A 17,203-nucleotide genomic window follows, 5' to 3' on the forward strand; every position below is an offset into this window, starting at 1 on the left:
AAGAGATTTCAAACAAGTCACTAACTTCTCTCTTCTTACTCTACATTTGTGAAACCCTGCATTAGTACTGTGTGTCCCCCAGTATATGAACAAAAAGGGCAGTTGCTCAGGTAACTGACCCTGAAAATGAATTACACTCAGTTGATGTTTGCAGTTTGACCAGTAGATGGCATTGTGCCGCCACAGACAGAAGTCATTGTTTCACTGCTGAAGTCTCCTGCCAGTTTGTTGTTGGGCTAACAAATCAAAGTGTGATGATCACAGTTTAATTAATGCTATTTTCAAAAACTAAGATAGAATTCAAAATAAGACGTCTTTAGAAAATAAGACTATTGCTGATGCTCACAGCCTAGCAGATATCACAATCTGTCATTAATAATGACCTCAGAGCCTGGGAAAAAGGCCCAAGCCCTGACCCAAACATGAGTGCAACAGCCAGGCAAATAACACCAGCTATTACTGACCCCACCCATTTAGGAGAGGAAAAGAAGAGCATGGGCTTCATCTAAATTCTTGAGATTACAGGGACAGCAGCGATGACTACCAACTTTCAACATGGTCTCTTTAAATAAGATTAACAGAAAATTTTAATTCCACTTATCTGTCAACAAAATGTAAAAAAAAAACCAAAAAAAAAAAAACCAGACTGCACCATCCTAATATATGACCCATTAAGTATCATGTTGAGCTGTAAAATGCCGCTGCAGCTATTTGTTGTCTATTTTCACAGAGGTTATGACCTGCTCGCATTTTTCTTGTTCATATGTTTGGACCCACATAGCAACAGGGCCACCAACAGCCAACAATAACCAACCAGCAGGGACACAGCAGTCTTGTTCCAGTCTTATCAGCTTTTCCTCTTTTGGCATTGCTCTGGTTAGCATCCAAATGAAACATTTTCTGTTTTCTCTCTGTCCTCCACAACACCCCTAACAAGTCTCACAGCACAAACTTTGCTGCTTTGAGAGTCTCAGTTTCAGCTTAAAGAGAGACACATGTGTGATGGCTGAAAAGAGCGGCATGTTCGTGATTATTCACATTAATACATCATCTCAGTACAGTATTTGTGCTATGCCTTCTCTCCCTTCCTCTTCATCATTTCATTCCTCCTCCCTTCTGGTTCAGCTTGGCAGACCACTTTGTTCCTCCATAAGAACATTTTCTAACCAGTGCTTAATTTCCCAGTGATAAAATGAACTGCTCCTTGGATGTTCCCTCTGCTCTCCATGGCTGTGGGGAAAATATTTATGTTGAACATGGTGTTACTGCTGGGTTACATGCTCCCGGTCACTGATGACACTGAGGGAAGAAATCCAGCATAGGCGCTACTCTTTCCATTTCATTAATAGTCGATTTAGTTTGTATCTTGTTTGAAGTAGGTGGTGCTTTGGTCAGGATTGGATCGAGCAGCAAGAAGTCAGCCGTGTTTAAATGTTAAGAGAAAAGTAAACACTAAAAATGTGTTTACTATTGACACAGGGATGGTTTAACTTAACCCAGAGTGAAAGCCACCAGAGACAAGGGGTTGTTTTGACTCAGTAACCAAACAGTAGTGTGAAAGAAAAAAAAAAAAAACACTGACAACCTGACTGGGTCACTTTTTAAAGTGATTTTTACTGACATTGACATAAAAATGTATTTTCTCATAGAAACTATGACTTGTTTTTGATAAGAAAGCCTCACTTTTTCCAGAGCACTTACTGACTTGAACAGATTTTCACTACATCTTTAAAGATTAAGTTGAAAGTGGAGGACAGCAGATGATAAACTTGTGTGAAGTGGAGTCTTAAACTCATCACTCCAGGACTAAATTTAGTGCTACAGGGAGCAAACAGACAGGAGCTGAAATTATTTTAGCTCCCAGTCCATCCTTGGAGATTTAGTGAGCCAGGTCTACTGATAAATAAGTATTAGATTTCCTTTTATTTACTAATCTATTTGTGTCTGACATTTTTTTCCCCCCCATAAGAGGCTTGTATTGCTGGACTGAGATCTGGTTTGAATGTACAGGAAAGTTTGGGATAGGTTGTGATATTGCATATTGCTGTTAGGAAATGCCTTAACACCTTACCATCATGTTTGTCTTGTAAGAGGAAAATGAGTAAATCCTGTTTTCTAGTAATGTGATTACAAAACGAAAGAGGACCTTTAAAACATTTTGGCTAGCCTTTCCCTTGTTCATTTGCTGCCTTAGAAACACTTGCTCTGTGCAGTGTGTGAGGTCTGACTTTCCAAATCTTCTGTCATCAAATAGGCCGGTTCCCTTACTTCAAGTGTGCCTGACGAAATTAGTGTGTAATACAAATAATAATGGAATGGTAATATATGGTAATCCTATGATAAACATGAGGAAAACAGCCCGCTGATCTGATGCTGTAGGAATTATAACACAAAAAGATACTATAAAACTCACTATTATTAGGTTACCTGCAGATTTTAAGAATATAAGAAACACGTAAAGGATATGATCACAGTGCTGGTACATTGGAATGTAACATTTAAAGCCCTCGGTGTGAGGCAAGGTTACAAAGTTGGAGTCCAATGCACAGCGGGTGTAGGCTACTGAATATATAGTGGATCTCATTCGATAAGGTAGGTTTTTTTTTTTGTTAAAGAGAGTCCAACATTTCTGCCAAACACTTGCCAAGTTCCCATCGTGTAGTCTCGGTCCCCCCTTTGGGCCCCCTCTGTATTATTGAAAGGGGCGGTCTGGAAAGAGTCTAAGCGGATCCTGCGGTGTTTTGTACGCGTGCACGGCGGTGTGCACGTGTGCATGTGTGTGTGTGTGTGTGTGAGAGAGAGAGAGAGAGAGAGAGAGAGAGAGAGAGAGAGAGAGAGAGGCTACCGTGACAGAACCTCTTGATGCACAAGTGTTGTGACCGGGGTGGACCGTTACTGCCACATTGTGCCGAGCCAACGCAGCCGTCAGAGCATTTCACGGGGATAAAGGCAAAACGCTGCAGCATCGAGCCGACATGGGGAAGGTGGAAGGAGGAATGAAATGTGTGAAGTACCTTTTGTTCGTGTTCAACTTCCTATTCTGGGTAAGTGCATGTTCGAGGGCTGTGTGTTGATGAGACGCGAGTTGAGCGTAAAAGAGCTCAGAGCAAGTGCAGCCGCGCTCCGCACATCTGACGATGCTGAGATTCGTTCTCTGCTCCGACTCTTGAGTGCTTTCATTTACTTAGCTGCTGTCCGGCGTGGGTTTACTTTGCGTGGCGCGGAAAGGGTGACAGCCAGAGCTTTTTAGTTTTGGCTCGCCGGGTTCAAATCAGATTTTCCACAGAGGAAAAACCCGCCCCTTTTTTCCCGGGGAAGCGTGTTTTTGAAAGGAAGACTGAATGAAAAGACAGAGAGGGAGAGAGACTGAGAGACAAGCACGGAAAACAAACTCAGCAGTTGGCTCCGTGGGCCACATTGCATCATTTACAAACACCACAGAGCCGATTGATAAAGTGAAGTTACAACCACCGTGGGGCATCACACCCCCGACTGCTTCCTCTTCTTTGAAAGAAGTACAGGGGCACTCAGAAGCAGACTCAAGAGAGTCACTCCACTCAAGACAAACTGTCAGGTGGATGTGAAAGGTGTGTGTGTGTGTGTGTGTGTGTGTGTGTGTGTGTGTGTGTGTGTGTGTGTGTGTGTGTGTGTCCTGCACACATGCTTTGCACATGTGCCTATAAACCTATGAGCCCTGACATCCTTGTTAAATGCTATATATGAACACACATTAATTCCAAGTCTGCAAGAAGTTGGTCTCCCCATGGATTGTGTGCGTGTGTAAGCACACACTTTGGCTTATGTGTGCCACCGTTCACACTCCTTAGAGGGGAAGTTCCTTTGTGTGTGTGTGTGTGTGTGTGCGCGTGTGTGAGAGAGAGAGAGAGAGAGAGAGAAATTTTCCAACAAGCATCTGTGGAGTGGATCAGGCGGTGAGTGCAGCGTGAATGGATCCATTGTGACAGGGGGACAATAGCATAACTTTAGTCTGCTGCTCCTGCCTGGCTAAGCAGCAGAGCCTGCTGGAGACCTAAACGCAGCAGAAGTGGTCACATCGCTGAGCTGCTCAATGTCCAACTCACGCTATGGCCCCTGCATCCAGGGTGGGTGTGTCTGCTGCCGAAATCTCCCTTTGAACATCTGAGTGTGGAAACATGCAGAGACAGAGAGGTGAAGATGAGAGAGGTGACAGGCAGGTAGAGGAGGGGAACAAAAGTGAATGCATTAGTGAGGGAAGAAAAATAGAGAAGGGAGAACAACAAATGTGACAGAAAAAAAGGGTCATAGGGAGATTGAGAGGGATATTCATGTGCGTGCGCGCGCTCACGTGGCAAAAGAGGGACAGTTGGCATGAACTTGACCCAGATAAAGACAGAAAATAGATCAGTACGAGGATAGTGGGATATTCTGTGGATGCCTTCCCTTCTGTGTGCGTCAAATGTCATACAGAACCACAAAAAAACCCAAAAACGAAACGAAAACAACCTAATCTGTTGCTCCTCCATAATTTGGTGCTCTCTCTACGGGAGTTCTGCACGTTCCCTGTATTCTCTCTATTCTGGTCAATGAAAACTGAACAGTGATCACCCCCTGCTCATAATCACAGCATCCACATCCCCCCCCCTGGGCTGCAGCCCCCTCTGTTGATGGTAGAGTAAGAGATGATTGTGTGTGTGATGAAAGTGGGTGGAGGAGGGGCAAATATGTTTCCCTTTAAATCCCCTGCGTGGACAGTGGAGCAGAGACAGGTTGCTGGTGCTTCCTCTGGACAGGATGATGGGAGCTGCTAAACATACTGACACGCACACACGCACGCTAACACTTTAAACACAGAAGTGAACTTGTTTTCACCTGAGTGATGAGGAGTGCCACACACTCAACTACCCTCTTTTTCATCAATCAATACTTGTAAAGTGGCTCTTTGTTTAAAAACCTCCACGTCACAGCATCGAGATGTAGTGCGATTCCTGCAGGGCTCAATTAACCAAACTGTCAGTAATGTAACACAGGCCAAACTTTTGTTTATGTTACTGATAGCTGCAAATACCACCACTTACAACAGAACATCAATAGCTTGATGGCTTCCCTGGGCTCTGTTTGTGAGCTATAGTGCACTGACTGCCCTATTTGGTCAAAAATTAAGCCCACGGGGCAACAGTGTGGGGCAAACATTGCTTCATAGTGGTATGTGCGAAAGGTGCACCAAGGAGAGCCTTTCCCACAGATATTCCCCCAGTGTTCTCCCTCTTCCTCAAAAACAACTGATAGGACACAGTTTTTGTTCTGAGTCCTGTTGGCTCAATGATTAATTTGGTCAGTTAATGCCAAATGCCAACAGTTTCCTGTCCAACACTGTAAAACAGTGTCATTGTCTATCTGCAAAAGTCTTCATCCTTACAGGCCACAGCAGTGTTTGTGTTTTCTGCATCGCTTGCATTGCATTCACAGCTCCTCTTCTTTATGAGCATGAGGTCTCAGTGCAGTGGAAATGTCAGGCTCCTCTCAGGGGAACCTACTCTGTGTTTCATAAAATATCTGCTTTTTAGCAAATGTTCAAATCTGTGTAGTGTAAAACAAGCTCATAAGTATTACTGAGCTTGTTATTTAGTAATATAACTTTTTTACCTAAATTTTATTGAGCTAAATGAACAGTAATAGCAAGTTCCACAAAATAAAAATGTGCAGAACTCAAACATTTAACAGAGATTTTAAAAAAAAGCACAAGTGACAGTAACTCCGGGGTCATCGGCTTGTGTTTAAATGTTACAACTGCCGACGTGTCACACAGATGCAGCAGAACATGAACCAGCCACCATGAACCTAGTACCATCCTGACCTATAAGCTAAATATCAGCATGGCAGCCAATGATTTAAAAAAGTTTTTTTAATGGTTAGTTTTGTTTTGTTTGGTCTTTATATTTATTTGGCTCAAAACCAAAATTATGCAAAACACCTAAGTTAATAGTGAGGCTAGAGGATCATGGCATTCCTCCTATGACCACTGTTAATTATTTTTTTCCTTATTTATTATCGTGGATAATATCTCAATATTTATGTGGGGCAAGCAGTGTTCAGGAAATTTAACAGACCAAGTTTCTTGCCAGACAGTCTCAGTTAATGCAAGGGCATTGTTTGAAGCTTCTGGCATCAAGTCTGGTGCAGGGCCAATCTGATTATGTCTGTTTGTCTTGGATGGATGAATTATCAAAGGCTTAATAAATTACAGGCTCCACAATACATTACAAGTTATATAAAGTACAGGGTGTAATGTCACTGATCTTACTCCCTTAGTTAGATTTTAATTGCAAGAACTTCATTTTTCATGTTGAAAAGTGGTGTTCTTATTGTTGCAATTATTTGTGTTTGGTTGATGCTACCCTGTATTGTTATAGTTGATATTAGTGTTTAAAGACCACAACTGATGCGATTAACTTTACTGAGATGAATTGTCAATTGCTGAATAAACTAAAGGACCATAATAAATAAAATTTAAATACCTTTAGAGCAAGAATACTTTCTTGCTTTAAAGATTTCAGATTTTTTTCATCTCTTTTGTGACGAAGTCGCGTTTTTCCAAACACACCCTCAGTGTGGGGATGTTTTCTTTCTAATTTTGTGCATAACACTGCACAGCCACTGGCTGAAATTTAGAAGACATCTCAAACATTTTGAAGATTTCTGGTACTGGTTTTAAAACAAACATTCACACCGAAACTAAATATTTTTTTCCACTATTCAGCCTAAACAAACACTTTTGTCTGTGTTGTTGAGGTTGTTGTGTGCCATTACACTTCCCCCACCCTCGCCCTGTGAAGGAGTACAATGGGATTTACTCCACCCATAATTATCTCACTCCTATTTACACTTTCTTCTGCCCATCATTTTTAATGTGCGCTTGCATCTGTTTTCGCAAACATGTGCCAGACAGAAAACACGGAGAGCTGTTTTTGTCGAGCTTGAATTACTCACCAATTACTGCTGGATTTAAAGATGGTGTTTACAACAATTTTGCTTTCATATACTGCTTTTCTTTTAATTTACAGTATTTCTTTCCTAAAACTAAAGTCTGACATAGAGAGTGGATAATGCCACAGACTGTCTCTGACCAACACCACAGCCCTGTGTCAGCTCAGCCCCTGTTCTCATGGAAATTCCCCTCACAAAAAGACAATTTAACTGCACTGTTAAAAAGTAGGCCTTACACCATAAAAGAACCTCAATAAAGCTTCACAGAGATTTCCATCCCTGTCCAGGAATATCCGGACATACAAACTATCTTCACAGGTTAGGGCAGAAAGAGAGGACGTATAGCTTATACAGAATCTGTAGAGAACACAGGTTAGACTTTTATCTTTGTCTCAGGACAACATGCTCTTCTAGTCTGTGTCCTCAGGCAAAGAAAAAAGATGATGGGTCCTCTAATAACTTATTCTCTCCTTTTCTCTCTCCTTTCCCGCTTTCATTCTCTCTTTCATTGTGTCTGTCCATTTCCCTCCTATTGTGTGCATATAGTCACAAGGAGACAGTGGGTCTTTGTCCTTTGGGTGATGTTGGGAGGGAGGGAGGGAGATGAGCAGGGGTAGAGGAGGGGGGGACACACGGAGATAAGTTAGAGGGCGAGGGGGCGTAGATTCGGGAGGTAGAGAAGCAGGGAGGAGGGCGGGGTGCGTCTGGTGTCAGCCTGGGTAATGATGGCAGACGAAGTGGTGGGGGGTAAAACAGGAGGGGGCGGGGATGATTGTAAGCAGTGACGGGGTTAATGGGACCTATGGGATAGTCAGGCTCAGGAGTGCCTTGTGAATCCATTTAGTGTGTCAGCTACTGAGGGCAGTGTTAGATGTAGCCCCCCCTTTTTTTTAAAAAAAAAAAAACAAAAAAACCTATGCATCTGGTTTTGAAAAGCCTTTTAAATGTAGCCGTAATAGTAATGAGGTTTGGCTGAGCTCTAAGCTCTTGTACTAACACAATGTACAGTAGCCTGGGACGACCCAGTTCTTCTAGCACTGTGTGCATAGGTACACAATTCAGTGGGCAGTAGTCCTCACCTTGCACCTCCACCAACACCATCGCACCATCAGGTGTTCCAGCAAATACCAGTGTTAAATAGATCCAGAGCCCTTCTCTGGACTAATCCAGCCTGGTTCAGTAGGTCTACAGGTCCGAAGCCTTCACTTCACAGTGCTTTATCACTTTGGACCTGCTAATCCTGAAACCCCAAGAGCTCAGCTGTCCCATACATCACCAGGCAAAATACTAAATCCTCAGTCTGGGTGGAAGCCAGCTTCCCAACACCTGTCCCATTTCGATGCTTTACAACTGAGCTACTGGTTTTACTTCAGACCAACACCATAAAATATAACCTGGAGTGGAGGAGGAGGGGAGTGTAGACAGTGAGTATGAGGATGAGATGAAGAAGATGAAGACCAAATTAAGATAAATTACAGAACCAGAAATGGGTAGGGTAGATTTGGTAAGCAATTGGTCATAAAATAAATTTAAGATACAGTCATGGTTTGTTTTTTTTTTTGCCTCAACTTGGCAACGGGGTTTGTTTTTCTAAATAAATTCAGTTAACAGAGCGCAGGGACACAAAAATCAAACAGTCACACAAACAGCAGTCTACCTAAATTCTGAGATCTGGGACACAGAGAAACCATGTGACAGGCACTCCTAAATACAGCCCATTTAGACAAATCATTTTATTTATCTACACACATACACACACATAGACACTATCTGTTTTGAAGCTCAGCTCAAAAGGGTTTTTAGACTGGATTATCCTCAGGGGGCATGGGCTCAGTGATCACTAAAACCTCTCAGTATTGATCTGTCAGTGGAGCACCCACCGCAGTCTCAGCCCTTGAAAGCATCTCAAGTCTCAGAGAGAAGCATTTACTTCAAGGTCTTCCGACCACTGTGGAGAATAATAGCTGTAGTCAGTTAGCCCTAAAAACCAAGAGCATTGCACGGAGTGTGATTTTGTCTGATGTATAGTGATGGTGGTTTAGATGAAGGAAAATATGAGAAACACGGAACCGCATTTCCAGACAAACAGGAGAGCCTGTTTCAGCTCAAGGTGCCACACTGCTGCCCACAGCCAAGCGGGTCATTTTCTTCCTACTGGGAAGCCAGAGCTCGCCATGGGGTGATTCAGGTTACATAAGTTGCGTTTTGCTAAGATCTGTTGCCTGAAAACATTTAAACGATCCACCCATCTTGTAGACATGGTCAGTCCTATTGTTTTACACAATATATGAAATGTTTCGCTGAACTGTCTGTTAATGAAATTATATTTCTGTCGCCAAAGTGCAAAGGGTGGAGGGCTGGAGTGAAAACTCCACAACACCATTTGCCGTCGTTATGTGGAAAATCGCATTAAGGGAGAGCAAAAGAACAAGCCCTCTGAGGACCTGAAAAACATGCACTTCCACTGTTGTGTTTTAGATGCAAAGAGCATTGCCTTTGGGATGAATGCGGAAACCAGTTCACAGCAAAAAAGCACACGCTTCACAATGAGATACATAACAGAAGACTGATTATCTGCTTTGTATTTCTCCAACCATGTGCCAATTCGGTGACTGTTTAATCTGTAACCAGAACGGGTAGAAAGGAGCATGAGGGGAGACTAGCCAGGGAATACAGTTGGTATTTATTAGGGTTTGGTTGCAATTAAAGCCTGCGTACGCGCAAGTCTCGACAGTGCATGACTCCAGACCACTTGTTATGCATTTGTCTGATTTTTTTTTTTTTCTCTGCATTTTTCATGTTGTTTAGCTCATTGTGTGTCTTTCTGTCCTATCTCCCTTCAGTTGATGGGATCCTTTGTCCTGGCAGTGGGGCTGTGGCTGCGTTTTGACCCCGAGACTGTGTCTCTGCTCAATGGTGATAAGGCTCCAGACACCTTCTTCATTGGTGAGTACCACAACACACCTCAGCTCACCACAGTCAATGTACACACAGTGTAGATGTGTAATAATAACATTCAACATAAGGCCATAATTCAGTACATGTGTTGAATAGTTCACCTAGCGTTTTGCGGAAAATCTGTGGAAATGCTGTTGCTGTCAACTTGAAATGATAAATTGTGTTTTCATCTCCGTAGTGTGTTTTTTTTCTTTCTTGTAAAGCACTGCTTGGGTTGTGTTTTAAACATATGCAGCTGGGAAACCATTCTAAATAGGCCAAGAAGAGTTCAGTTGTTTCACTGTGAAAGATCGGCAATTAGACTTTTCATGCTAACTGATATCATCAATGGAAAATTGAAATTCAAGGCTCATTTAACTTATTTTTGCTGTATTGAAGATAATGTGGCATTTATCAAAGACTGACATATGCTTGTGCCTTTTTTTTATCGAAATTCTGAAAATTAAAGCTTTGAATTGCCATATTATTTTTAAAAAAAATGTTTATTAACATGTTTTCATGCCCCTCTCTTCGCTTGTGAATAAATGTCTGTCTCTGTGTCAGAGGGGATATTCCGACCACAGCCTTCCCTCCGTGCACACGCAGATACACACAAATACACACAACATTACCACATATAAAAGCCCACACACACAGTAATAGGGCGTAAAGGACAAGTATCCACTGCTTCTACACAAGTCTGTCTTTTTATGTGTGAACGTCTGACGTGTATGATTGTCCCAGTTTGAGGAGTGTCCCGGCACCAAGTTTTGCTATAGACAAAGAAATGTCAGCATTATACATACTCTCACACTTTTTCTATTATTAGAACTCATGACTGTGTGAATAACAGGAAATGAATGCTTTACATAGAGCATAAATGCACCAGGGGAACCACATGGCTGCTAACCACCTTTCAATCGGTCACCCTCCCCAGATGGAAAGAGAGAGACAGAGAGGAGGAGTGGGGACAGTTAAAAAGGCATATGGAAGAAGACAATCATAGAAACAGATGGGGATCCATGGCAAAGTTTTGTTTTCAAAACAAGATGGGACGTCACATGAAATGAGTGCAGAATGGGCGAGAAGAGGGGAGAGAGGTGTTTAGCCATCCAGCATGGGATTACTGCTCTTGTATATCCACTCCCACGACGCAGCAGTTTGTGTGATGCTTAACGTTAATGTCGGTGATTTTAACCGTCTCTTCACTAAACTGCTCTTTTCCTGATTGGTACTTTATTTCCAAATCCAGCTCTGCTGTTTAGAGTGATAACGTTGTGTGATGATAGACAAGCGTTCCCTAGTGAGTGTTGTAGAGTAGTGAGTCTTATAATAGTGTAATGGTATTTCATCACTTCTCTCTGTCTGCCTGTTTGTTTATGTGTGTGTGAGCTAAGGCTCAGATGTCCGTGTGGTTTAACCGTGGATGAGTGGCTTCTGTCAGGTCCACTGAGAGTATAGCGCTACACATGGCTTTGACAGCTGAGAGCACTCAACAGTTGCTATGCCTCGTTCCCATGGCATCAAGCCCAGGACATACCTTCCGTGTGCTTTGAAATGATGTATGATAAGAAAATGAGAACAACTTCAGACTAGAGAGCTAGATAAAGAGAAAACCAGTGCAGTCTTCTTGGAAAGTAGAAACGGCATCTTGTTAGGTTGTGTGGATGCGGTAGCGTGGGAAGAGTTGAAATCTTATCGGCCTGCCAACTGATCATTTGACACCTCAAGCTGGCAACTATACTCTCCTTCCTAATAACAAAAGAAATTACACTTCTTTTTGTTGACACACGGGGATCCTATGAACCATCTTCCTCGCTCGCTCCCACCTGAGCCCATATGTCATCACCCGGGGGCTGATGTGTCCCCTCTCGCCCCGTCGTCTACAGAGCTGTCGCCTAGCAACAGACCCCACCTGTATAAGAGCACACTTGTGGAACCAGTCTGTTGTTGAGTTCCTCCCTGCAGACCTACCCATGATGTACTTTTCCTAATGAGAGGGTTTATGGGAGATAAGGGCATCTACAGGGTATGAAACATCCCACTTAGAACTGGGTCATGCTAACAAGGCTTTTTACAAGGCATCTTGTATGAGGACCCTATTAAAAGGCATGTCAAGTGGGCGCGCTCTAAAAAAAGGATCTGACAAAGCATCAATCACTTTACTGCCATTTGTTCAGCTGACCACAGAAATAGTACAGTCTCAAATGTTAATCCCACTGTCTGAGCCAGTCTGACCGCTTCTGTTTCTATTCCTAGCTCTGTGCTGCCACCTGCTGGTGAATATGTAAATTCAAATTGCCAAATGAACTCGAAAAGCATTTTAACAAAGAGGTCGCGGTAATTCAACCCACAGAAGCAAAGTGAATGCACCTTTTTAGGCCAATATATCTTAATTATCTTAATGTATAGAATCTGTTAAAATAGATGTTAATCTTATGCCTGTTCTGCTCATGACTAAAGGTCTTGCTTACCTGCCTTTTTGTTTGCAATTACTTCTGCCACTGCCTGTTAGTGACAACTTTCTTTTTCCCTGTTCCCCCAGGTGTGTATATATTGATTGGTGCCGGCAGCCTGGTGATGTTGGTTGGTTTCTTTGGCTGCTGTGGAGCTGTGCGGGAATCTCAGTGCCTGCTAGGTTCAGTGAGTACATACAGTACGCACACAGAAATGTGGGCAAAAACTGAACTGAAATGCATCTATATCATATTTAAGCACTTTATGCTTACTTTCATTTGTGGATGTTTTTCAGTTCTTTGCCTGTTTGCTGATCATCTTTGGAGCTGAGGTGGCAGCAGGGGTGTTTGGATTCCTAAACAAAGACAAGGTATGTTTGTTATTTCATATCAAACAAAAATTGTATGTTTTCGCACACTACAATAAGTGTGATAAGTTCTGATTGCACCACGTCATTCGTTTTTCCTCTTTCACACAGATAATTGGAGACGTTCAGAACTTCTACACAACAACTTACAATGAAAACAATAACAGCACTTTGATCATGTCATACCAGAAAGTAGTAAGTTAAAAACAATAGATTAAGGCTAACCTTTGACAGAAAAAAAGCATTAGCTTTTAAATTATAATCATCCTCTTATGTTTTTTCTCACTTTCAGCTGAACTGTTGTGGAACCTCAGCAAACCCCTGTTCTGATCCCCAACCAGGTACCAAGGTGAGATCTGTCACCAGCATCAGACTCAGGATTTTGTTTTTGAAAGAATGAGTCATGGTGCCATACAAAACATCCTGGTTCACTTGAACTTTACACTGCTTGACACCTCTTATATTTGGTCTGCAGGATTGTGAGACAGGCATCAAGGATTTCTTCAACAGTAAACTCTACATCATCGGTTACGTGGGCATCGGCATTGCTGGAGTTATGGTGAGTCTGAGAAGAGTTGAAAACACACAGATACACGCAGAGAATTATTTTATTAAAAAAAAAAAAAATCTCTTTCCCTCTCAATAGATTATTGGGATGATCTTCAGTATGGTGCTCTGTTGTGCCATTCGCAACAGCAGGGAGGTCATCTAAGCTGGATCCTTAACCTGTACCCCTCACCGCTCTTTTACCCGCCCCTCAGAGACTGTACAGCCTTCAGATCAAATGTCCATCGTCCACCCAGGGACCCAGGAAATTGACCATTTTCTAAAAATTCCGTTCCACTGTGATGCTCAACTCAGCTCTCCTGGCCCAATCTTTATTTTCTCTGAATTTTTCTTAATTTATTTGCCATCACAAGTTAAGTAGTAGAGTTTAATTTTCATAGCAGGCTGATAAGACTTAGACCATACACACAACCAGTAGGAACAGGATAATTTGTGATGTTGCCCTGACAATCTGTCAGATTGTTTTTCCTCATGGCCATTTGGTTACCACTACAAATTTTACCCAACATACTGTCGCAGAAGTGTCAGTGCGTTTTCACACTGCCTTGACACTGACCCCACGGCTGTGGGAAACTTAAGCCCGAGAGAGCAATCTGAGGTGAAAGCAGCTGAGTGTGCCTATCTGTGCACACACAACTCAAGACACACACGGACGTGCACAGACACATAAACACAGCAGTGTTGTGTTACATGAGACCACAACCTTAAAAAAGGTTGTCTGGCATCTCGAGGGGAGTCCTGATTGGTGGGGTCAGAGTGGGCTGTCGAGAGAGGGAATGGCCGGTGAATGTTTCGAGAGTGCATCCATCATGCAGCCCCGGTGTTCTTACTCACACACATACAGCATTTAAACATTCTGTGTAAAAAGAACTATGCAATCAACACAGGTTGCTCTTTATTAAGAAAATCATGAAGGAATATTTCAATATTTTGGGGAATACTAGTTCACCTCCTTGCTGAGAGTTGGATTAGGATATACCTAACTGGTATGTATAATGAATATGAAGCTACAGCCAGCAACTGGTGAACTTAGCTTAGCACAAAGACTAGAAACCGAGGGAAATAGCTAGCCTGGGTTTGTGTGGAACTTATTGGGCAGATTTTGTTACCACTGGACAGAGCCAAACTATCTGTTTCCCCATGTGTCCAGTTTTTATCCTAAGCTAACCAGCTGACAGCTGTGGTCTTATATTTAGCATACAAAGTGGTATTGATGTTCTCTTCTAACTCTTGGTAAGGCAGCATATTGCTCAAGATGTTGAACTATTGCTTTAAATGAGCATACCAGCGGGTTTACCTATTTTAGTCAATTTACTACAAATCATACACGGCACACTTTAAAAGTTAACAACTTTGAAAACAATGCTGGTACGAACTGTTCATTTTGGTGGATAACACAACTCAAGCAAGTTTCAAGAGTTGTCTGTTGAGGGGAAGTGAATGGAAAAGCTGTGCGTAGTGGTAGGAAAAGTACTGCACATCGAAACATCTAAAACAGTGAAGTACACATGATTTTACAGTTAAGGAGCTAAAATTGCATACACACTGGTTTGGTCCTTCAAAGATTAATTCACAAAATGCCAGCTGAATTACAAACCACATTCCCTCTTCATCCCAAAGGAAAAGCTCCTCATCTTTTTGGCGAAGTGACTCCGTGACATAAATACCACTTCCTACCCTCAATAATATGTATGCTGTCTTACGTAAGAGAGTACCCTCAAGCTAGCTCATATGGATATGTCCCCAGGCTATACATATACTAGCATGGCAACTGAGAATAGGCGCTGCTACTGTGAAATTCAGTTATCCGAGCCAGGTCTTCGATCTCTTCCCATCTTTCGCATCTTGTTCCCCCTGTGTTCCTTAAAAGTACACCACCCACAACAAAAACCCCAAGGAAATCACCCCTGCGTCCTTCTAACTTTATTGACCTCAACAGATAAGAGGGTTGGATAGAGACCCATTTATCCAGGTTAAATCACTCCACTGTTTGAATTTGAAGGGTTTATTCCAAGTGTCAGGACTCCAGTATGTAAATACATTTGAGTTTTTTTTTTGTTTTTTTTTGTTGTTGTACATTATTTGTGGCTGATGTGATAGTTAGTATTTAACATGCTGTGTGTAGACATGCGCTTGCAGTAGTTATACATATTAGTAATGACAGTGTAGTCAAACCAGACCCACACAGCCAAAACAGTCTCTTAACGTGCCTTTCTTTGATAACCAGCTATTTTTGAACAACAAGCTGTCTGAGCGTAGCAGAAGTGTACATATGTTTGTAGAGTTGGACCGCAATTTATTGTCATAGACATTGGACGAGTAGCACATATGGTTTGACTTGCCATTATTGTTTTGGTGTGTTTTTAAGTGTGGCACTCGTCTGTGTCTTCTCAGCCAAGAGAGCTGAAGTGGTGAAAAGAACAATTTCTCTTCCAACTATTTTAAAAGCCTTTTGGTACTAATAAAAATCTATTCTCAGGACTCCAAACAATAATCTGAATGTTGATGAAGTCCAGATGATCAAACTATATGGGACACAAGCACTTGTGAATATTATTTTCACTTGTTTTATTTCACATTTTAGTGTGATGTTAAACACGTGAGGACACAATAAAGGCTTTCTTACCACTTCAGGCTGTTGGGTGCCAGTAAGCAGTGTTTACGTTGAGGACTGAGATGACACAACAGAGTCACTAGACTGTCACTCCAGAAGCTCTGTGGAGTTAAAATAGGAGGAACTAGGAACGGTTTAGTGCTACTCAATCCACAATGCTGTTGCTGTGTTCCTTAGTTATATTTGTTTGAGCAAATCTGGAGATGTAATGTACTGTGCTCCTAAAAAAAAAAAAAAACTGTGTACACAGTTGAGCCTTTCATAGTTGATTGTGTGTTAATTTATTTTAATACCATTCCAGGCTTCTCAGGAAGATAGGTGATTGAAGTTTAATAAAGCTTTTAAAGTTTTACAGAGTTTCCTGTCAGAGTTTCCTTCCTTCACCACAGAGGTTTACATGTTCTGACATTGTCAGCTTATAGTTAGTTTATGTTTTATTGAAATCTGGTCGCTTTCACAGGAACTGACACAAGAAGAACACACAAGTCCATTACTGAAGTGATGTTACAGTGTGTCAGAAGTCTTCTGCCAGGGGCCTGTGCCAAGCAGCAAGTTTACGAATTTATTGGGATATCTTTGCTGATTAAAACACAGAGCAGACCTGTCAACATAACTCATTAAACCTTCAACTTCAAAGGTGGCATGTCTGGCAGAAAAAAAACAAAAACAGAATCAGCTTTTTGTTTTTAATAATTTAAGTATTTTAAGATACTGACAAGTAGCTTTATGCGGGATTTTTCTTATGTTACTTGTGACTCTTGATCATGATATCAGATAGCATCAGAGGTCCACCATTACACACACAGCCTCAGTCACATACGCTGCTTGCTGCAGGGGGTCTATATACCAGTAAGTCCACTTCCAGTCATTACTAGTCAAATGTAATTTACACACTCTGATGCCTTCATCTGACATTAGATAAATTACTTTTGTAAGTGTTTGGAACAAAACATTAAAATGTAGATTTCTAAATTTAGCTGTGTAAACTGTAATTTTCGGTGTAAATTTAGAGTCGGGAATGAGATGATTCCCAGGCACACGAGGACTAACTTGTGCATTAATTTATAGTAGGGAAATAGAGTCCTGGGGTGGTGAGAATGAGTTCTATTTAAGAAGATTATGGTTTTAACACAACTTGTTTAGAAAAAAAAATCAATTCATTTTAAACAGAACATTTAAAATAATATTACTCACTCAAACTGATAACTTATTACATCCTGAAGTGACTTCTTTTATATTTCGTCCCAGCTGATTGTATTTGATATCCCCTGTGATTAGGTAGGTTTCCAGGTTTA

At 41.7% G+C, this 17,203-nt stretch overlaps 1 protein-coding gene across 1 annotated transcript; it reads left to right on the forward strand.

Annotated features, from left to right (window-relative positions):
* The first annotated feature begins 2,842 nt into the window (after nucleotides 1-2,842).
* LOC139620626 (tetraspanin-2-like) lies at nucleotides 2,843-16,265 on the forward strand. The gene is made up of 8 exons (XM_071476349.1): nucleotides 2,843-3,044; nucleotides 9,810-9,912; nucleotides 12,449-12,546; nucleotides 12,656-12,730; nucleotides 12,839-12,922; nucleotides 13,020-13,076; nucleotides 13,203-13,286; nucleotides 13,374-16,265. Exons 1-8 carry the CDS (start codon nucleotides 2,976-2,978, stop codon nucleotides 13,437-13,439), a joined length of 636 nt encoding a protein of 211 aa, XP_071332450.1. The 5' UTR covers nucleotides 2,843-2,975; the 3' UTR covers nucleotides 13,440-16,265.
* The last annotated feature ends 938 nt before the right edge of the window (nucleotides 16,266-17,203 follow it).

Source organism: Trachinotus anak, unplaced genomic scaffold (assembly GCF_046630095.1).
Source record: "Trachinotus anak isolate AG129_WGS33_773 ecotype Australia unplaced genomic scaffold, CSIRO_AGI_Tana_v1 ptg000004l, whole genome shotgun sequence".
NCBI classification, from domain to species: Eukaryota; Metazoa; Chordata; class Actinopteri; order Carangiformes; family Carangidae; genus Trachinotus; species Trachinotus anak.

What these genes read in the sequence shown, in the direction of transcription:
- LOC139620626 (XM_071476349.1), top strand. Translation starts at nt 2,976, where the DNA reads ATGGGGAAGGTGGAAGGAGGAATGAAATGTGTGAAGTACCTTTTGTTC. An exon ending in CTCAGTGCCTGCTAGGTTCA is followed by an intron (nt 12,547 to 12,655) that starts GTGAGTACATAC and finishes GATGTTTTTCAG; the next exon opens with TTCTTTGCCTGTTTGCTGAT. An exon ending in TCATGTCATACCAGAAAGTA is followed by an intron (nt 12,923 to 13,019) that starts GTAAGTTAAAAA and finishes TCTCACTTTCAG; the next exon opens with CTGAACTGTTGTGGAACCTC.